General features: G+C 35.6%; 3 protein-coding genes across 3 annotated transcripts; all 3 read left to right on the top strand.

Moving 5' to 3' along the window:
• Nucleotides 1-14,737: 14,737 nt before the first annotated feature.
• Nucleotides 14,738-15,518, top strand: LOC113751036. The gene is made up of 3 exons (XM_027294885.1): nucleotides 14,738-14,788; nucleotides 14,886-14,951; nucleotides 15,373-15,518. The coding sequence occupies exons 1-3, from the start codon at nucleotides 14,741-14,743 to the stop codon at nucleotides 15,439-15,441; spliced, it is 183 nt and encodes a 60-aa protein (XP_027150686.1). The 5' UTR covers nucleotides 14,738-14,740; the 3' UTR covers nucleotides 15,442-15,518.
• A 248-nt stretch (nucleotides 15,519-15,766) lies between these two features.
• On the top strand, nucleotides 15,767-17,283 carry LOC113751468 (DNA polymerase I A, chloroplastic/mitochondrial-like). The gene is made up of 4 exons (XM_027295492.1): nucleotides 15,767-16,192; nucleotides 16,354-16,545; nucleotides 16,652-16,772; nucleotides 16,927-17,283. Exons 1-4 carry the CDS (start codon nucleotides 15,767-15,769, stop codon nucleotides 16,941-16,943), a joined length of 756 nt encoding a protein of 251 aa, XP_027151293.1. The 3' UTR covers nucleotides 16,944-17,283.
• Nucleotides 16,970-18,589, top strand: LOC113751467. The gene is made up of 2 exons (XM_027295491.1): nucleotides 16,970-17,004; nucleotides 18,202-18,589. The coding sequence occupies exons 1-2, from the start codon at nucleotides 16,970-16,972 to the stop codon at nucleotides 18,587-18,589; spliced, it is 423 nt and encodes a 140-aa protein (XP_027151292.1).
• The last annotated feature ends 3,708 nt before the right edge of the window (nucleotides 18,590-22,297 follow it).

Genomic DNA, 22,297 nt, shown 5'->3' with positions numbered 1-22,297 from the left:
AAAGTTTAAGTGAATCAAAGAAAATCCGAGTAACTATTAGTACAAAAGATAAGTATAGTTTTGGAAGTGAAAAGAGTACATTTAAACTAAAGGACATGAGTAAAATATTTGTAAAACTTATACTCGCTTGTAAAACTTTGAAATCTCCATTTGAGTCGAAGAAACAAAGAAAACGTATTTTTTTTATTGGTCGTAAATTTTATTTTTCCAAGGGTACAAGGTTCGGCCGAAATCTAACTTATATACTGTGAGAAAAGAAGACACAAATATCCTAGATGGTTCAAGTGGTATTCACTCTCAAGCCTTACTCAAGTCGCAAGTATATCTACGTAGTCCTCGGGTGTAAATTTGGGCAGCACGCCCTTTGTATTTACCTATTTTCCAGCCATTTATGACTTTATTATTTTCCTCAATCAACACCAAAGTTACACACCAAATAATCTCATTTCAATAGCCGTTCAATAGGCTCAAGGTCATACAAGTACAAAATCAAGCCCACGACATATGCGGAAATGAAGTTTAGCAAAAGACAGATTTGATGTTGTTTTGCGTAACGGACACAACCGAAGCTACGCTTATCGGATTGGGGTGAAATATATACCGTTTCGAAGCTAAGATAAAGTACTAAAACTTTGATGAAGATGACTCAGTCCAGTTTGTAGTGTATCTAAGTCAAAATGTCAATTTACAGAACCAGAATCTCACACTCGGGCTAGTTAACCGCACTATACATAAATGACAATAACTCAGGTTACCAAAGTCCAATTCAGGTGTTTTTAGGGGCGTTGGAAAGCTAAGACATAGAACTATAACTTCTATGTTTTGGCCAAAGGCTAATTCAGTACGGATCAGGGTGAACAGATGCGGTCAAATTGGTGAAAGGTCAACGCTGTCCACAGGGCTCTACCTATGGCAGTCAGGGGTATTTTTGTCTTTTTATGCGCTACATTGCTCCGATTAAGCTGTAATTTTTCAGAAAACTATAAAATATCATTCTCTACAACTTTAATGTTTTGTGCTAAGCCTAATTCGGCTTCTAACATGGTGAAACAGTGCCAGTCAGAACAGGGGAGGTGCAAAACCGAAAATCTGGAATTTATGCCTACAAGTGCTAATCTTCATAATTCTAGCTTAAAACACTACCTCACCTCCTTATCTACACTTATTCACATAATAATCCATCTAAAAAGGAAGAAATATGGCTGATCAATACAAACCCTAACTCACCAATTCTCCCAAAATCACCACAACTACTTCCATAGCTACCAATTTAACCAAATCATGAGTTATATAACAATTTAAACAAAAGTAAAAGAACCAAAGATAAGGGACAGCCAAAATACCTCAAGAACAAGCTTTCAAAGGATATCCTCCACCTCTCTTTGAAATTTTGGTTCCTTAAGCTTCCCAAGCTCTCAAACTATTGATTAATCGGTTTAGATTTCTTGTTTTCTCACTTAAGTGGATCAAACTCAAGATGGGTTGTGGTTTCTTTCTCTTGGCTTTTCTTCCTCTCTCTCTCGGCTGGTAGGCAGAAAATGAAGGCTCAATGAAGCTTCAAGAAGGTTAAAAATGATAGAAATGAATTTGGGTCAAAGGTGACAAGTGTCACCTTGTGATTGGAAGTCAATTTTTTTTTCTTTTCTCTTGTTTTCTTGGTCAAATATTGTGGCTGATGTATGAAATATTTTGAGGGTTAATTAGCTGAAATAAAATGAGAAGATTAAGGTAATAAAGTATGGGTCAAGTGGTGTATTTACCCGGTAACAAACGGTACCCGTCGGTTCAACCCGTTTTTTCTTAAATCGCTTATACTAGGGTTTTATCTTATAATTCCCTAACTTATTATCATCACTTCTAATCACACACTTAATATCATCTAAAACTCACTCTTAATCACCAAATGTAGTACACACTCCGTACCGGTTAATCACACTACGAAAAGACGTGAAAACCCTAATTTACGATAACTTGGAAACGAAAAGAAAAACCCTTGATTCTATGTTTATTTGCACTTAGTGTGGTGTGATTGGGGAGTAAGGCTATTAGAAAGTAATAATTTCCAAATAAAAGGAATTTTAAGAAAAATGTGCGGGATTTTACAATTCCATTGTTTACAATTAGGGTTTCGATTAAAATATAAGAAATTTAAGAAAACCGGTTAGTCACAAGTAAACTAGGTTTTTTTTTTCTTTTGATTAGAATTTAGGGTTTCTAATCTTTAAAACAAAACAATGTCTTAAAATAAAATATAGAAACCGTAATATCCTTAAAGTCGGGGTATCTCACATAACATGTAAAGAAGTGGTGTTCCTTGTTTTTAAATAAATTGAATTGATCTAAGAAAAAAGAAAAGATTTGCTTAGCACTAAATCGATCAAGAATCACTAGTTACCTAAGTGATATTAGCAACAAGTAGCTTGTGAGATTTATAAATGAAACGAATTCTGTGATAAAACTCTACAAAAAAATAGTACTAACAAAACATTTTTGTTACTTCCAATGTGTTTTGAAATTTGGGAACATGCTGTAGTTATCATGATTGAGCCCTTTGTTTGCATGCTTAATTTTTTTATTTATTTCATTGTTGGCATGTTGAAAATGTTTATTTACTATACTTGGATAATATGTCCATTCAATAGTGCAAAGAAAACATCCTATTTTATCACATTACAAAGTGTTAAAACATTTATTTTAATTCGATATCATTTCAATGACTTAGCATCCTTACTAGACATCACTTGAAGATCTCCAAATTTTCAGTTTGGCATCTAGTGAGCTGTAGTCAAGCATTTCTTTAATTAGTTATATTTATACATCAAAAACTATAAATAATTTTTAATTTTTCCTCTTGGGTACTTTTCTTTGTTTTTTCTTAAAGTATGGTGCTGAGTAGACTAATCGCAATCAAACTGGATAAATATTTTGCTTTTCACCTAGGTTGTTAAATGATGGCTCCTATTACCTTGTTTTGTCGAAACTTGTTTTGTCATATTTGGATGCTTTGCTCATTCAACTCATTCTCGACTATGTGTTTTGTTAGAGTATTTATGGTTGTTATTGTAATATTTAAAAGTTAATATGTATCTTTGTACACTATTCATATATTATATAGCTAAGGTTTGACATAATGCACGTTTACATGCTATCAAAGCCATTGTTTGACAAAACTATTCTCAAGGTCAGATCTCTCATAGAAGCTCCATTTTCTTCAACATATTTAGGTACCATGACTGCCTCTTGCACTACCTTCATCTCCTTACTTTCTTCAGCTACAACTATACTGATATCATTATTGCTATCATCATCATCTATCTCACCACCTTTGTTTCCTTTTTTACAATCTATCTTTCCTTTCAAATCATCCAGCACTCCAACCACCAGAGCTCGCTTCAATTCAAGTGCATCCTTCCTCGTTTTTCTTCTATTGTTGCATTACAACAAAGTCTTTCTTCATCTTTCACATATTAGATTCTTCCTCCTGTATCCATTGTATTGATAACTCCCAATATTACTCATCTTGTTTCTCTTAAACTCGACTCTACAAATTATCTTTGGTGGAAGTCCCAATTTCTTCAGTTCTAATCAGTCATGATATGTCGACATGTCTTTTTATTGTCCTTCTCAACATGTTCTTGACTCTATTGGTTGACCTACTATCAACCCAGGTTACATTGCTTGGATCAAATCTGATAGAAGTCTGTGTTCATGGATTAATAAAATAGTTACCAAAAAAATCCCCCAAGATGTTCATAAGCTCGAGATGTCTTGTAATGTCTAGTCCACTTTGGAACAATGTTTTCTTGAATCAATCTATGGCTGAAGAGTTGCATCTAAATTGTGGTTGCAAACAATGAAAAAAGAAATCATTTGATGGTTACTTTTCTTTGAAATCTCAAACAAGTTGCAGACTCTCTTGCTGCTATATCGAGTGTCCAGTATCTTCCATAGATCTCATGATTTATGGACTTATAAGGCTGCCCTTGGAGTTTGAATTATTTTTTACCACAATTGCCAATTCTAATAATGTTTAAACTCTAGAGGCTCTTTGCACAAAATTTTTTGCGCAAAAGCAGCGGGCCCAAAACATTAAGTTGGCTCCCTACTACATTACCATTGCTTTGTGGCAGTATCTGATTCAAATACTCATGGTCGAGGTTAGGGGTGTCAAGGTCGTTGTTATGGCATTACCAAGTTTTCTTGTCAATCTCAGTTTCCTTGCTCTTGTCATTTGGTTAATACTAGGCTACCATGTCTTGGGATTATACCAAAATCCAGATCTTCAAATTATCATTCATCTCAAATCAGCATATGTCCATTGCCTCCTTCTCACTATCTTTGCATCCATTTCTATGTGACTCATCTCCCATGGCTTCGTCAATTGCTGGTACACTAAAATGACATCTATTGCACTCCTCATCTTAAACTGATTCGAGCATTGTGTGCCAACTATGTTGCCATCATTATCATGTTGCTTCGATTTTCTGTTTGCATGATGATATTAATAATTCTTTCAGTGCAATGACTTTTACTAAGCCCTCTGAATCTATGCGGTATCTAGATTGCTGTGCTACTTCCTACATGACATTCTTGCTAAGGCTCTAATAAAGTGTTGGATAGTTATCGATCTCAATTACCTATTGCACACACCAAATTTTGCTATCTCCACACTTCTCATCATCCTCTCTATCTGAAGAATGTTCTTTATGTTTGTAGTCTCTCTCACAACCTTCTCTCCATTAAAAATTATGTCTTGAAAATAAATGCTCTGTCAATTTTACTTCCTCCAATTTTCGTGTAAAGAACAACAATGCTGAGAGAATTCTTCTTTATACCAAGTCCCTTGGTGATTTTTATCCTATCCGAAGTAACTATATCCCATCTTTGCCTATGGCCTTTGTTGTCCACGTTGTATTAGTTGATTTGTGGCATTCTCGTTTATGTGATGCTAACTCACAGATGATCTCCTATATTAGTTCCACTATTGTTGTTCAAGCTACTACATGTACATTTAGCCCTTTTTTTTTTCAGTTTTTACCATTTAAGGATATTGCTCATATATCAACTCAACCATTATACTAAATTTATTCAGAGAGTTGATCTTCTCTAGTAGACTTCAATTCTAGTTCTAAATTTAGAGAGTTGGTCTTCTCTAGTAGACTTCAATTCTAGTTCTAACTACTATGTGCTATTTGTGGATGATTTTATGCACTTATCTTGGGTTTATCCAATGCAATATAAATCTATGGTCTTTAATCATTTTTGTACCTTCAAAAGGTATTGTTAAAAGTATCTTCTCAAATAAAATAAAAATTCTACAAAGTGATAGGGGTCATTAATATGATAATAATCCTTTTAAGCAATTTCTCAATGACCATTTAACTGCTCACATACCTATTTGTACAATATTTACAATTTATCTGTGACGCCCCCACTTCTCCCTAAGGCGAACCAAAGGGTATCCGCGGGACGCCTTCCCAACTCTCGCCAGGGCTCACTACAATCCACAATTCACAAGCCCGAAACACTTCAATAATACTTCAAATAACTCCAATACATAATAAAAGTACTCCAAAATATCTCACACTTACAATTAATTAGCTCTCAAGCTTAATACAACCCAAAAGAATATTTACTACAGCCATCTGATGTAATACAACTTAAAGTCTTCAAAAGAAAGCAATCTAGTACTATTCACGAGCACTCTTGGTCTCGAACCCTGTTAAAGAAACCCAAAACGTGGGATGAGCTACACAGCCCAGTGAGGTTCCAAGACACTCTAGCAGTTCTAATAAATCAAGTAATTGAGCATACTGCATGTATGGTTCAAGGTTGCACATTGGCATATTAACATGAGACAATAATCATTGTATGAGTAATTTCAGCATATCACAGGTATGACACATTTGCATGAAACGGTTATCATTATGTAAAATAAACACACATTGAAGGATATGGTGTTCCATTGGAACCATTTCGGTCAACTGCACCTTATAACTTCCGGTCCCCACGGTACTGTCTGGCCATCGCCTTATCCCTCCAGTGGTAATACTCGAGTATACCGAAACGGTGGCCCAGGGTTCCAACCTACCCGATCGAGCCCAATCCTGGCTCGAGTAGGTCAGTAACCAAGGGCAGGGCCCAAGTTCAGCTTAGAGCTTACAACATGCACAAGTAATCAAATAACTTGGCTAACGGTAAAAATTTATTCTTTTGGTAGGTCGAGTGAGATAAAGTACACACTCGCCTTAAAGTGGTGGACAATTTCATATGTGTAATTGCTAGCAACAATTAACACATAAATACATAAGCAATATTTGATAATTTCATGTGAACATGTAATTTACGGTAATCAAATAATCAAGTACCAGGTAATCAAGTAGATAGGAAACGGTAAGAAATTACAGTAAATGGTAACGGTTGACGGTTAACGGTTAACGGTTGATGGTTAACGGTAGTAATCACGTTTAATTGGTAGACATTAGTCATTTTAATAGGCCGCCATTGGCCGTTTTCCACTTTTACCACTTAAGAGTCGAGGAGATTCACTCCAACCGACTTATGCAGTCATAGCATAATTAATCATTTAAACACATCACATAAATATGTAATTCAAGTATTTCATGTTGAGTAATTCAAGTATACATTAATTAAATATGCATGAGTGTGGTAAATACTTAACATGTAGCACTTAACACTTAATGATCATGGATTAAGCATGATAGACTTATTCAAATTACGTACTCCTATATGGAACACTCACCTATTGCAACAAAAGAGTAAGTGCGTATACAATCCTTCAGGTGTTCCCCTCGAGATCCTCTTGAAGGTCTCCTTGAGCACCTGAGCAAACAATAGTTGTCTATTACACACCATCGCTTAAAATCCCTTACTTATCGTGAAGGTTGTACTAGTGTTCATTCTAAGGAGAATTCATGAATTGAACCTTAATTATTTATAGTCGAGGCTCGAAAATGGGTTTTAAAAACACAAGAGAAATTTGATTCTCGCCTTTGAAATCAAGTGTAAAACGGTTTAGCAATATTGGAGTAAAATGGAGAGTTTGAAACCCTCAATTTCCTTTAACTTCGGAAATTTCAGATTCGGCAAGCAAACTTTGAAAAATCAGATCTCACTCTCTATGAGTCCAAAATTGGAAAACTTGGTACCATTGGAAACTAGTTCCAAAGTACTAAAAGTTTCTAGAAGATACTTTTCCATGATTCCAAACGGAAGGTATTCAAAAATTGGCTCAAAGTTGCTGTTTTGAACATGAAGACAGCTTTCGGGGTTAGTTTTTGGATAACTTTGGAAATTCGGCAAAATTCACTCAATTTGAACTAGCCTTTGAAATTTGGAAATCTATTAGAGTTGCAATCAAACTTTAAAATGGAACAAGCGGAATGAGAATTGAAGTTTTGAGCACCAAGATATGGTAGCTCAAAGTTATCCAAATTTCTTTGTTAAACAAGGGTTTTCCAAAATCAAGTCACGAACTTTGGAAGTTTAGTTGAGAAATGAAACGGCCTCAGAATAGCCCCAAAATTAGCAGTGTAACACTACCATATAAGGGTTGTTCCTCTACCATATTTCATAGAGAAATAAGTACAGAAAGTGGGTTAACAAAACCGTTGAAATCACAAGAAATTCTAAGGCTAAGCTGCCTTTGAACTTCCGTTTTGCCGTTTCCAAACATTTGGTCAAGAAACATCTCAAACATGGTTCATTCTAGTAGGAAATGTCCAAAATATGTTCAAGGTACATTCAATAGATGATTTACAATAAGAAACTTTGGATAACAAGTCCCAAACCGTAGTTAGTTTCAAATCTGTCCAAAACACTGTTTTCGTTCACAAAGTCAGTTTTGAATTTCGATCATAAATCACTCAATTCAACTCGGAATTGAGCGTGGTTGGTGGAGTTAGAAAATAGACTCATAAGGCTATATTTTCTCGAAAGAAACCATTTTCAAAATCTGTCCATAAACAGCTCATTCGTGAGCATCAATTTGAAACTCGTGTGCTGCCTTCCAAGAAGAAACGAAACAGGACAGTGGATTTCAAACGAATGGTTTGGCTCACTCAAATGGAACCAGAATGTACATTTTATACCGTTAGAAATCTAGGAATGTCTAGTTTCCAGTTCCACAAACGGCACTCGATTCCGACATTGGAGTAAAAAGATATAGCCGAAACAAATACACTGCCTGGATGAATACGGGATAAATTTCCAGATTGCTAAGCTGTCGTAAATCCAACATTTGGGTGACCAAATCAAGTTATTTTTCAATGAAACTTTTTACACAACCAATATAACATGTAAACAATATAATCAAGCCATTAGAACCTCAAAATTTTTCACAAAAGTGGTCGGACAAGGCAGGGGTGAAATGGTCACTTTTGCTCCAAGCACCTCCTTTGATTTTTCTACAAACAATTCAACATTAATCCACTAATATAAGCACTAAACCACCATTAATTTCATCATCAATCATCAAATCAGTCTTTCCATCAAAGTGGGAGTTCATAGAGCCCACTCACCAATTTTACAACAATTTAAAGCTACCCATGAGAATCCAAGAGCTCATGAGTGTAATCTAACTTCCATAAATCAAGAATTAAGAGATTGATCGTTCATTACCTCTCTTGATGACTAAATCAGAATTTTTGGTCACTTTGAAGCTCAAGAAAACCGTGGAAATGAAGCCCCTTTTCTAGCTTAAGATGATCACCAAGTGTTTAGCAAAGTGTAGTTAAAATTTGAGGTGATTTGGTGGAGATTTGAAGCAAGAATCGATGAAGGAAAAATGAAGAACTTGGTCTTGTTTTTCCTTGGAGTTGCACGGCTGGAATGAAGAAGGAAAAGAAGGGATGATGGCTGATGATAAGCTTCCATGAGAAGCTTTGAAATTTGAGGACAAGAATTGCTCCAAAAGTCAACTCTCCCTCGCGCGCGCGCGCGTACGTTTTGTGCTCGATTCCTTTAGAGTTTGTTTCACTAGTGCACTACACCTCTGATGCACTTGTATTCATATTATTATTATTCACTCTTAATAATCCAGAAATAAATTTCTTAAGTCCCTCAATTAAATCGCGCGTGTGAAAACGCGTATTTCCAATTTGTGCACGATAGAGTGAAATCTCCAAGAAATTCCTATAACGATTGTACCACTAACTAATACTTGAATATTTAAACATGAAAATATCTATTTTTAAGACTAATGTATAAGTATCCAATTTTTTTTTGAACTTATTGTATCATCAAATCGGTCACTGTCTCCAAACGCGTATTCACTATTTTCACTAAACGAACTTCCAAAAATTAATTTCCACAACAAGTCATTTTAAAAATATAAGAAAGTCATAGTTCCATGTAATTGGGTCTAAAAAGGTTAGAAAATCATATTCGGAGTAAACTGGCAATTAAATATTTAAATAAGCTCTTAACAGGAGTTTAAAATAAATAAATTTTGCGAGTCCTCACGACTTTTCTTAATCTACTATTGATCATTCTTATTTTTCCAAAATTAATACACTCTCAATTAAAATATAGTCTCGAAAAATATGTATTCATTATTCCGGACTAAACGAGTTTTCGAAAAGTAATTTTTTTTCTAATAAAACGCTTTAAAAAGATAAGAGATGCGCTTTTCCATATAAATGGATTTTAAATAGTCAAATTAAATAATTAATTAAGCCTGTAAAATAAATTAAATTAAGAAAGTTTTCGGGTCCTCACAACCTCCCCTCCTTAAAAGAATTTCGTCCTCGAAATTCATACCTTCTGTAATCTCAGATAACCCTGAACCTTGTTGTGCGATCATGTCATATGTTCTTGCAGATGCCATTGGTCGGTTTTCTCTTCCATTTACTTGTCGAGGAATAGTTCTATTTCCTTGTTGAGTGGTAGTCTCTCGGGGATACCTTCTTGGACAGTCGTGAACTTTATGGTTGGTACTCCCACATCCTATACATTTTCGTCCCTTTATCCAACAGTTTTCTTCGGTATGGTTTGTCCTTCCATAATATTCACAGGTCAGACGAGACATTGTGACTTGATTTGCTTGTGAGGTTTCCTTTGATCGTTTCTGTCCAACTAGAGTTCCTCGTGATATAGTTCCTTTTGGTTCCTTTGTCATGAGTGGTGCAGGGAGTGATAGTCTTACTCCATCCTCTCCTTTTCTAACTTTGGGTGGTGGTCCAATTTTTCTGGGTCCATTATCGGATGTATCTCTTTTTTTCGCTTGAAAGGCTCTCAGTTGGGCTTTTGCGCTCTTTACCCTTTGCGCTTTCTCGAGAGCTTCACTAAATGTTTCAATCTGTGCTGCGGCAAGGGCATCTTGGATTTCTAAATCTAATCCCTGGATAAACCGTCTTGTTCTCTTCTGTTCAGTAGCCACCAATTCTGGAGCATATGTAGATAATTTCGTGAAGCGTGTTTCGTACTCAGCCACACTTAAAGTTCCTTGATGAAACTTTATAATATCATCTTCTCTCTTTTCTTGGACAAGCGGAGGGAGAAATTTCTCATTAAACTCATGCACAAAGTTTATCCAAATCCTTGGAGTTTGATCTCTTTTTCACTTATTTCTTATAACATTTCATCAAGCTCGGGCCGCTCCTTCAAGTTGAAATACAGCAAAAGTGACTTGTCTTTCCTCTGTATAATCCAAGGCATCGAATATATTCTTTATATTCTCTAACCAATTCTCAGCCACTTCTGGGTCAGGTCCTCCAGAAAATTTGGACGGGAAGAATTTCTGAAACCGCTCCAAAGCTCGATCCTCCCCTATCTCTTGGTTTCCACGCTGGTTTCCTTGCCCAATCCCTTGACCTTGTTGAGCTACTAAGAGCTCTAGTATATCCGTCATGCGAGTTAAAACTACTCCCATTTGGTCATTTCCTCTTCCAACACTTGGCTCGGCATTTTGATCAATATCAGACCCATTATCTACTCTTTGATTTTGGGGTTGTCTAGGTTGACGTCCCTTTCGTTGTCCTCTAGTTTCCATGTTCACAGCTAATTTATATGCATATGTATAAACCTCACACTAACCTATAATTGAACTATGCACATATACCAGTAACAACTTTTAAAGAAAAGGAAATCACTTACACAAATAACATTATCACTATGCAAGTAAATACAAACTAGACCTCATTAAATCATGAAACAAGTTTTAGTCAAGTAAAATTCATACCAAGTCAAAGTCAATAAACAAAAGTAAACAATTGATTATCAAAAGTACATTCATCTCCAGGGCACAAACTCTTAAGTTCTACTCTCATCGTCCCACTACGAAAGATCACAAATAGTGTTTCACTAGATTAATTGGAACTAGATGATTCCAGTTCCCTAACATGATCAACTTCAATCCCAACATAAGGATCTTTTGGGCTACGATTATTTCCACCTCCCGCTCTTAATTATCGTGCCATCTTAGCCAAACGATTATTGATTTCCTGTAACTATTCACGTAAAATATCGATTCACTCTTATTCCCCACAAATGGAGATCTCAAGTCCTTAAGATTGCCCTCAACTCTCAAGTATTCGGGTACAAGAATCCGAAATAAGGTAATTCACAACTCGAGCCGGTCGGTCCCAAGAGTAAATCACCACATTCGAGATTCCTACCCAACATACATATCAAATTTTCTCAAATGTCAAGATAAAGGGTTTATACCTATCACATTCATGATTTACAGCTCACATTTCAACCACACTTAAGCCTTTACTTATTCACATAATAAGAACCATAATACCACTTGGTCCAAGCTCACCTCGCGCACAGATTACGCGAAACGGCTTTGATTTTCATCCCTACAAGTGGTCACTTAATTTTCAAACTAATCCCACAGTCCGGTATCCTAAACTTTTAAGTCTAGGACACACTACAAAGATCTGAAACCTAAACTCTGATACCAACTTTGACGCCCCCACTTCTCCCTAAGGCGAACCAAAGGGTATCCGCGGGACGCCTGCCCAACTCTCACCAGGACTCATTACAATTCACAATTCACAAGCTCGGAATACTTTAATAATACTTCAAATAACTTCAATACATAATAAAAGTACTCCAAAATATCTCACACTTACAATTTATCAGCTCTCAAGCTTAATACAACCCAAAAGAATATTTACTACAGCCATCTGTTGTAATACACTTAAAGTCTTCAAAAGAAGGCAATTTAGTAATATTCACGAGCACTCTTGGTCTCGAACCCTATTAAAGAAAATAAAATCATGGAATGAGCTACACAATCCAGTGAGGTTCCAGGATACTCTAGCAGTTCTAATAAATCAAGTAATTGAGCATACCGCATGTATGGTTCAGGGTTGCACATTGACAATGAATATGAGACAATTATCATTCTACGAGTAATTTGAGCATATCGCAAGTATAGCACATTTGCATGAAACGGTTATCATTATACAAAATACACATATATTTGAAGGATACGGTGTTCCAGTGGAACCATTTCGGTCATTTGCACCTTATAACTCCCGATCCCTACGGTACTGTCTGGCCATCGCCTTATCCCTCCAGTGGTAATATTCGAATATACCAAAACGGTGACATAGGATTCCAACCTACCCGACCGAGCCCAGTCCTGACTCGAGTAGGTGAGTAACCAAGGGCAGGGCCCAAGTTCAGCTTAGAGCTTACAACATAAGCCTCAGCGAAGTAATACAAATAACATACTTGGACGAATCGCGGTGAAAGCCCATTAAGTTTCATCTTTTTGGCTAGGGTCGACCCTGGTGTGGAGGATGAAACTATTACCAAACACCTCGGACACGCTGGAAAATGGGGCATAAATTCATATGAAGTGGCCCAATTACCTAGCAACAATAACAGCATAAAGCACGTAAGCGAATATTTGATAATTTCATTGTTGAACATGTAATTTACGGTAATCAAGTAATCAAGTACCAGGTAATCAAGTAGATAGGAAAACGGTAAGTAATTACGGTAAACGGTTAACGGTTGACGGTTAACGGTAGTAATTACGGTTAATTGGTAGACATTAGTCATTTTAATAGGCCGCCATTGGCCGTTTCTCACTTTTACTACTTAAGAGTCGAGGAGATTCACTCCAACTGACTTATGCAGGCATAGCATAATTAATCATTTAAACACATCACATAAATATGCAATTCAAGTATTTCATGTCGAGTAATTCAAGTATGCATTACTTAAATATGCATGAGTGTGGTAAATACTTAACATATAGCACTTAACACTTAATGATCATAGAATAAGCATGTCATAGACTTATTCAAATTACGTACTCCTATATGGAACACTCTCCTATTGCAACAAAAGAGTAAGTGTGTATACAATCCTTCAAGTGTTCCCCTCGAGATCCTCTTGAAGGTCTCCTTGAGCGCCTGAGCAAACAATAGTTGTCTATTACACACTATCGCTTAAAATCCCTTACTTATCGAGAAGGTTGTACTAGTGTTCATTCTAAGGAGAATTCATGAATTGAGCCTTAATTATTCATAATCGAGGCTTGAAAGTGGGTTTCAAAAAAAACACAAGAGAAATCTGATTTTCGCCTTTGAAATCAAGTGTAAAATGGTCTAGCAATATCGGAGGAAAATGGAGAGTTTGAAACCCTCAATTTCCTTTAAGTTCGGAAATTTCAGATTCGGCAAGCAAACTTTGAAAAATCAGATCTCACTCTCTATGAGTTCAAAATTGGAAAACTTGGTACCGTTGGAAACTGCTTCCAAAGTACTAAAAGTTGTTAGAAGACACTTTCCCATGATACTCAACAGAAGGCATTCAAAATTTGTCTCAAAGTTGCTGTTTTGAACATGAAGACAGCTTTCGGGGTTGGTTTTTTTTGGCCAACTTTGGAAATTCAGCAAAATTCACTCAATTCAAACTAGCCTTTGATGACACTTGCGGAAATGTGAGATACACCCAAAAAAAATTAAAACACAAAACGACGTCGTTTGATTTTGGTGGAAGATCCCTTTGCCAAAACACTTAGTGAAATCTCAAAATTTGATTTTGCCTCCCAGTGAAATTTTGCTTCTTCTCTATCTCTCGCAGAAACTCTCTCTCTCGGCAAACTATCTCTCAAAACTCTTGGCCAAAATTTTACTTTCCCGCAGAGTTTTTTCTATTGAATCTCTCCGCAATCAAACTACCCTTGCTTTCCCATTGAAGGGATGTAATTGCATGATAAATTTTTGCCCTGAATTGATTTCTCTCGGTTGCCTAAATTTTTGCCCTCCGCCTCTCTCGGCCACTCTCCTCTCCTCTGCTCCCTACCTCCGCCGTCCCGTTGCCCCTACTCATTCCCTCTCATCATCAGGTTTAGGTTCGTCAAAACCAGAAAATGGAACAACATGACATCGAAAAGGACGAGTTCGGATTCTCCAGAAATTATTTCTTAGCAAACGAATTAGGCAATTCCGGTAAGAAATCCAGCCGCATGCTCGCAGATATCGATGTCGTCGATGAACAGGTTATACTCTGCAATTTTTCTATATGTAAATTTGGTTGGTGGTTTCCTGCAAAAAAAGTTACCTTTTTGGGCCTTTTTCCTTACTGAATAATGCAGGAGCTAAGGGAAGCCCTCGCCCATCTCCCCAACATTTCTAATTTCCAAACTGGTGTCCGACGAAAATTAGGGCTCTGAGTCTGAGAGAGACCTTAGATTTGGGGCAGTAGTCGCAGCATCTGCAGTTATTCTTTCTTCGATTTCAGCGATCAGTAGCAAATGTCGCCTCCTCCTGGACCCTACTCCGGCACCAGCACTCTCGCCTTGGTTAACCATCCACCTCCGCCAGCTTTAATTTCTCACAATTTCATTGATGTCTGATCTAATTTGGATTTTTTTTTCGTTTTCGTATAACTGGTGGCAGGTGGCTCGTGCTTCAGCCTTCACGTTTGGAGTCGTCTATGGAAATTTGAAGCTTAAGTATCTTAAGGTATTATTCTCTATTATTTTTCTATTTTTTGAAAATTTTTTGAAAATTTTCTATTGTTTACTTTTGTCTGATTTTGAGTTCTTTTTGGGTAATTATTTTTTGTCATTTGGTGATTTGGGTTTACATAGTCAGAAATGAACATGTAAGGATATCTGTTCACTTTTCTGTTCTGCACTTTTGTTCACTTGAAAACTGCTTTTCTGTTCTGCTGTAAGAATATCTGTTCCATAGCACCATATGTCAGAGAGAGCTGTAATGCTATTGAGATTTGTACAAATTCATTAAACATAGGATAAATAGTTGATAATGCAAATGTTTGTACTTGTCATGAGTTCAATTTGTGTGACAAAATAATGTATTTTCATTTATTTTATTTGAGTATTTTGTTGGCTTTGGGCTTTCATGACACCGTGACTCTCAGGCCAGAATATTGCAAAACCCATTCTGGCTACGTATCCTTCTCAAATGTCTCAAACGGCCCTGCTTCTGATCATTCCGTTGTGAAGATATCAAGTAGGAGTCATGTGTTTGTGCATGACTATCAGAGGCCTACTTACAAATCCTGGGGTGACGTGACTTAATACTATAAGAGAAGAAAGGAAGCTTATCGTGCTGAACGGACTTCTAGTTTGCCTAGTTTGACAGATGGAAGTGATCACAAATTTAGATAACAAAGCACTGATAATGACTTATCTTGTCCATCTAATAGTAATTCACCTCTCTCGTTAAGAAATGTTCATGATTCAGCTTGTTCTTCAGGAAACCTTAGCCTACCGAATATCGTAAGTGTGAATACAATTGCACTAGATCGTGAGATGAAGGACAACTTTTCAAGTAGCAGACAGTCTTATACATCAAATAGCCAACAAGCAGATATACACTGGAAAATCTCTCCGAGGACAATGCAGTTACCTCCAAAGTCTTCCCAACCTAAAATTTCCCTGCCAAAATTATTCGAAGAACAGAAAGAAAAGTATCCCTCAATTGATAAAGGCAGTGCTCATAATGTAACAAAAAGGGAGGTTGCTGCTGAAAAGTCTGTTGGTGTTGACAAAATAAATGGAACCCCCACAGGAAAAGGATCTGTGGAACCAGAAGCTATTATCCAGTCAAATCTTCGTGAGAGGCTTGGTTGCATTTATGACAAGGTTCTTGTGGTTGATACTGTCTCTGCTGCAAAGGAAGTAGTTGGTATGCTCACAAATCAATACAGGCATATGGTCCATGCATGTGACACGGAAGTATGTTTTTCATTTGACTTGCTTTTAGACTATTTTACATTTGCATACAACCAGTTGAATTCTGTACTTTAATTATCTTATTCGCTTAATATTCATGTTCTCTCCAGTAGCATTCAATTTTTTTTTGGGAGCTCATTTTACTGGTTTCTGCTAATGTCTAGGTATCAAAGATTGATGTTAAGCAGGAAACACCAGTTGATCATGGAGAAATTGTATGCTGCAGTATTTATTGTGGACCGGAAGCGAATTTTGGAAATGGCAAGTCTTGTATCTGGGTAGATCTTCTTGATGAGGACGGGAGGAATCTTTTGGCTGAATTTGCTCCTTTTTTTGAAGACCCGTCAATTAAAAAGGTAAAGATTTTTTGTATGTAATTCTATGTGGGGCTCTTTGTTGCTCATCAGTTCTTCGAATGATTATATGCCATGTGGGGAACTGCACTGGCTTGTTTTTTTGTAGGTGTGGCACAACTATAGCTTTGATAACCATGTTATAGAGAATTATGGACTTAAACTTGATGGTTTCCATGCTGATACAATGCACATGGCCCGATTGTGGAATTCATCAAGAAGATTAGAAGGTGGGTATTCTCTGGAAGCCCTTACCGTGATTCTTCTGTCATGTCTGATGCTAGGTTATGCCTTGGTGAAGAGTTGATTGGTAAGGTGTCAATGCAAAACCATCTTTGGGAAGAAAAAAATTTCTGTTCACTTGAAGCTCCTGAATCTGTGCAGAGCAATGGGTGGTGTAGAAAGGTTGAAATTGAATGGGGAAACCATGCCCTATCCAACAGAGTTCAGGAAGCTGTCCAGGCAATGTTAAACTTTGTCAAAAGAGAGGGCCCCAAGGGATGGGATGACCCATGGAGTTAAATATCAACTTTTTTTTCCTTTTTTTTTTTGAATTGTTATGTCATTGAATTCAGGCAATGGTGGTCCTCCTTTTAGTTGTTTGATTTTTTTATAGGTACGGAATGGCATCTATAGCGAAGTTAGTAGATTAGTATAGTTTCTTTTCTTCTGAAAGAACTTAGAGTTTCAATGGAAAGTTCAAAGACTTGTATATCTGACATAATTGTGGCATGAATGAAGTGAAGGATTATTTGTTGTTCTACATTGGATCTCGGTGTTATTATATGGTGTGATTAATTTCTCTTTACCTATGTATTCCTAGCAATTAAAAGTGTTAGCATAGCGTAGCTTCTAAAGCAATATTCTAATGTGGTAGAATAGCTATCTTGACACTTTCAATTATCAAGAAAAATATTTTTGTTGGTAGATGAGATGCTATAACAACATAGTTTTCCTGACACATTTTAATGCTACGAGGCTATCCCCACATTGGAAGGGACAACACTCGTCCCAGGTGTGAGGAAAGGTAAAATGTCAGTTTAGATTATCTATACTGACACCTTTAAATGCCGCTAAAGGGCATTTTTGTTGTAGTGTAGGCATTGTAGCATTGTCATTTTTTCTGTTTTCAGTTCTTTGGACGTGTTTTCTGTAATTTATTGTGATAATAAGAAAACCGTATACGAAATAGCTCTTGCTTAAGAGTGCCTATATTAGTTTTGTTTCTTTTTTCTGTTTTCAGTTCTTTGACAGTGTTATCCGTAATTTGTTTTGCATTGCACTTTTGTACATTCTCCAATTATTTTCTCCTATAACATACTCACTTATGGTATAAGAAGATTTTTATTCCTTTTGACTGCATTTAGTAAATCTTAATGTGCATTCGTTTGAGTACAAAACTAAACCAAACATTTTCCTCTTTGGCAACGAAAGAAGTCACCGACAGAATGACTGGATACTGCATTCACATTCATTGTCCAAACTAAAAGCATATAATTATGTGGCACTAAAACCAATCATTTCATAAAGATTTCATTCCTTCCTCTTTTTACATTGAGAATATATGCAACAGAAATGGCTTCCTTTCATTTTCAGGTTCATCTGAATCAGCTCTTGCTCATAATCCTGCTCCTAACTCGTGATAAAACCATCATTCAGTGTCAGACCAGACGATCCTACTTTTCAGTTGATCATCAAAATTTGTGACCAAATTCCAGAAACGCTGTTCTGTATAGAAGTCTTAAAACAAAATCTATCTAGTCCATCAACAGATGCTCGAACTTTTGCTGAAATATCGATCAATCAAGTACTGACAAACGTTACCAATACTTTAAGTGCCGTAAAAGAAGCAAAATCTCATGCAAGTAAGGAGGTTGCAGACCTTCTTACAATTTGTGAAGAGGGTTATACCGAAGCATCTTCTTCGTACAATGATGCATTGCGGGCACTTGCCATCAATGATAGTTCTTCTGTGTTCTTGGATAAAGAACAGTCTGAAAGGCCTATAAATGACTGCACAAATATCATTAATCCTGTGCTGCCTTAGTTTGAAAAATATAACGCCCAAAATCTAGCACTTCAGAGGATCTCAGTTGCTGCTGCTGCTATATATTTCCAGCGACCACCTAGTCTTGGGGCCTGCAAAAGTTGAGTCCTCGGGCTTTTGAACGACGTATGTAGCTTTGAGACTGGCGTTCGATTAGATACATATTGTAATTCATCTCTATCCTGTTCTCTTGTTTCTTCCACTGGTTTGAAACTCGGACCGTACATCATCTAGATCAAGCGAGTCGATGAGTTCAACCAATAAGGTTGGGTTCAAAAACTGAAGAACTTAATGATGTAATAATGACGTCATAAATATATTTTAATTCTAAATAAAATAAAATAATATTTAAAAAAAACTACCTTTGAATCTGGCATACTTAATGAGTTTTATAGCTAATATAAAGTAGTGGCGCAGTTAAGATATTGTTCCAGTGGAACAAAATATAAAATAAAGTTCATTTAGTTCTATTAATACAATTAGATAATATAATCCATATATCAAGTAAAAAGAAGTGGATCTATATGTATTCACTAATAAAATAAGATGGCATTAAACTTTCTTTAATATGTTCCAAAATTATGTTGTATTGGAAAACTCACTAGTGGACTAAATTTGTACTAATAGAATCAGGTTTGTAAAAAGTGTGGTTGTAATTTTTATGATTCTTCTACAGAGTTATTATCAAGTTAACTAAAGGCACATATATCTGTTTCCATTCTATGAACTATTGACGTGTAAAGAAAGTTTTTTTTTTTAGCTCCACTGCTTAAAACGTATAATTTCTTTTTTCAGTAGAGGCACATATATAAATTTTTAGGTTTAAAATAAAATTATTATGAAATCTCTATACTTAAAGTTCATGGTTTTCTTTGGCCTCCCCCCCCCCCAAAAAAAAAAACTAACTTACATGTTTGGGGTAAAAGGTGGATGGCGACGACCAAGCAGTGTCGAGCAAGGGAAAAATTTTACTGCAAAGGAAACTTTAAAAAGAAAAAAAACCAAAAAATTGAAGAAAACTTGATTTTTTCAATTTTCACCTTCAATTGAAGTTTTGATCAGTTTTGACTGAATCAAATACCTTCCGGGTTCTAATGTTAAATCAAACTAGTGACCTTGTTGGTTCTTGGTTTCGGTCGAACCAACTAGTTTAGTTCAAATTTAATAACATTGGTTTCTTACTCTTGCACTCTCTTAGCCCTTTCATGGTTTGGATTAAAGTGTCACGGTTAATTTATTTATTAAGACTAATGATTAATAGTAAAAAGTCAAAATCAAACTAATAAATTGATAAATTTACCCTTGCACTACTTTTTTTCTTTTTTCCTTCTCTCTCTCTCTCTCTCTCTCTCTCTCAAAAGAGAATATATGATTTTAAAAACTTATATTTTGGCCTATAAAATTTTAATTTTCTCCAAATACAAAAGAGATGGAAGGAAAATAAATAATGAATAATAATCCAAAAAGATGGAAGAGAAATATAAAACTAATAAATAAGAAACAAAAAATACCAAATATTTTTTGGCTATAAATATCATTATAGGTTTTTAAACCAAATCTTTAATGGCATTTTCTAGTTCTTATTTATCTATTTTTTTCAATTTCTTCTTTTTTATTTTTGGAGGGAAAAAAAAAGAAGTAATGGAAGGATAAATTTGTCAATTTATTAGTTTGCCTTTGATTTTTTACTATTGAAAAACTAAAAGTGACACTTTAATTCCAACCATGAGAGGGTTAATATAAAGGGGGGGGGGGTTATGAGTAAAGTATCAAACTACAGCGGGGTAAAAGATAATTTACCAAAAATTTAACAACTAATACCTACGTGAATTGTCACAATGCATTTTATCATGTTATACTTGGACCGGCTGATCAAGAGGATCGCAGATGAATTGGCACAAAGTTGAACAGATCAAACTGGCCGGTGTTGGCAAAATAAACTACACTAGAAGTTTCATTCAATTATTTTCATTAAATTATCTAGATTTGAATAAAACGATATAAACCAAAGTATTGACTACGAACGTCAGAAAATTTAATTTGGGCATAAAAATCATGATATCCTTGTATTTAGTGGTTTCTTGAGAAATAATGTTTAAAAGGTAAGAAATTAAGTGGAGGATTTAAAGATGGAAAATATATTCTAAGGAAGGCTAAGAAAAAAAGGATTTTCAAATCCATTGCTTACCTAAAGTATCTAGTGGGACCACTAATTACCGTAGAAGTTTTAATAAACACCTAACTAAATGGATAAACACCCAACTAAATTGATAATCTTAAATGGAATACTATGAGTATATAAAAGGAAGAAATAGAATGATCATGCGAAAAAGTAAAAGCACTCCCTTCATTCTTGTTCTTCTTTTAGCATAGTTGACAAATTATCCTATAATAATTTGGTAATTGACAGACGAGTGTTAAAAACTTTGCTAGATTTCAGGACTTGTGGATCAAAAAAAGTAGATCGATTGTAAAATTTCAAGAACATGAACCTTTGATAATGATGTGACGTAGAGCTCCAAATAGGCCTATCAGTTGGACCATCTAAGTTGAATTTTAATAAATTCAAATTTGACTCATATATAGTTAGTACATTTTTGAATTAATGGAGTGGAGCAACAAAGCCTCCTTGCCCATACTAACGCTTTTAGACAAACTAATGGTTCCGCTTGAACTGCAGATTCCACAAAATTACAAACATTTTATTTAGTGAGTTTGTGTATTACCTGACCATGAGAATTTAAAACTACGAAACCAATACTACCACTCATCAACTGAGCATCAAATGACCCATTTGTGACAATAGTGATGCAATGTGTTTATTTGGATATGTAATTATTAATTATATATACCAAAGTATATAAGTATGTATTATACATATATATGACAGGTGTCGAGCCTGTTCAAAAATAAAGAACCTAATTGTCACCAAAAAGTCTAATGAATTATTAAATTGAGTACAACGGCAAGCAGGGTCGTCTCCTCAGGGACTGGAGAAAATTCGCTCCTTTTCAAGTCAAAGAGAAACGGGGGTTTTGAGACTTAAATGCTAACGAATTATTAACCAAATTAATCAACTATGAAAATTAATTAAGAGAGACAAATAATGGGAAAAACTCTAGCCAAGGATACATTTCAGAAGTGGTTCAGGTAACTGATCATTGATGGAGTTATAATTTCAACATTCATTATAAACAGGTTTTAACTGCCGATACGATCTGACAATCAATTCCTCCTTACTATTTCGATAGTCAAGGTACGACCATTAACTATTTCCCTAATTTAGGAATAACCCTAGGTACGACCTTAGGATTTAATTCCTCAATTGCATTAGAAATTAGAGATACCATGTTCTAATCAATAAATACGCTACGAGGGTTTATTTAAATTAGATCGTGCGTTTCCCTGACACAAATCCAATTATGTCAGTTGCTACTGGGATTAGAGTAGTCAAACAATTACGGATTCAACTATTCTAATTAGCAAATAGATTACGTGAATAATTAAATATTGTGCACCTATTTAATCATACACAATAATCACAACCTATAAAAGCAGAAAACTTACAAATACCAATAAATAGAAGAAACAAATAAAATCAGTTACATCTCACAGTGATAGCTGAACCAAATCTGCAGTTGTCCCTTGACTAGAGAATATGAAATTAGTTTTCTATTAATGGAGAACAAGCCATGCAAGAAGAATCTG

This window comes from Coffea eugenioides, chromosome 11 (assembly GCF_003713205.1).
Source record: "Coffea eugenioides isolate CCC68of chromosome 11, Ceug_1.0, whole genome shotgun sequence".
NCBI classification, from domain to species: Eukaryota; Viridiplantae; Streptophyta; class Magnoliopsida; order Gentianales; family Rubiaceae; genus Coffea; species Coffea eugenioides.
This window is presented reverse-complemented; position numbering and strand designations above follow the sequence as displayed.

Excerpts from the sequence above, each read along its gene's own strand:
- LOC113751036 (XM_027294885.1), top strand. The coding sequence starts at position 14,741 with ATGTCGCCTCCTCCTGGACCCTACTCCGGCACCAGCACTCTCGCCTTG. Across the intron at positions 14,789-14,885 it reads GCACCAGCACTCTCGCCTTG|GTGGCTCGTGCTTCAGCCTT; the intron begins GTTAACCATCCA and ends AACTGGTGGCAG. Across the intron at positions 14,952-15,372 it reads TGAAGCTTAAGTATCTTAAG|GCCAGAATATTGCAAAACCC; the intron begins GTATTATTCTCT and ends CGTGACTCTCAG.
- LOC113751468 (XM_027295492.1), top strand. The coding sequence starts at position 15,767 with ATGAAGGACAACTTTTCAAGTAGCAGACAGTCTTATACATCAAATAGC. Across the intron at positions 16,193-16,353 it reads TCCATGCATGTGACACGGAA|GTATCAAAGATTGATGTTAA; the intron begins GTATGTTTTTCA and ends GCTAATGTCTAG. Across the intron at positions 16,546-16,651 it reads AAGACCCGTCAATTAAAAAG|GTGTGGCACAACTATAGCTT; the intron begins GTAAAGATTTTT and ends GTTTTTTTGTAG.
- LOC113751467 (XM_027295491.1), top strand. The coding sequence starts at position 16,970 with ATGCCCTATCCAACAGAGTTCAGGAAGCTGTCCAG. Across the intron at positions 17,005-18,201 it reads GAGTTCAGGAAGCTGTCCAG|TGTCAGACCAGACGATCCTA; the intron begins GCAATGTTAAAC and ends ACCATCATTCAG.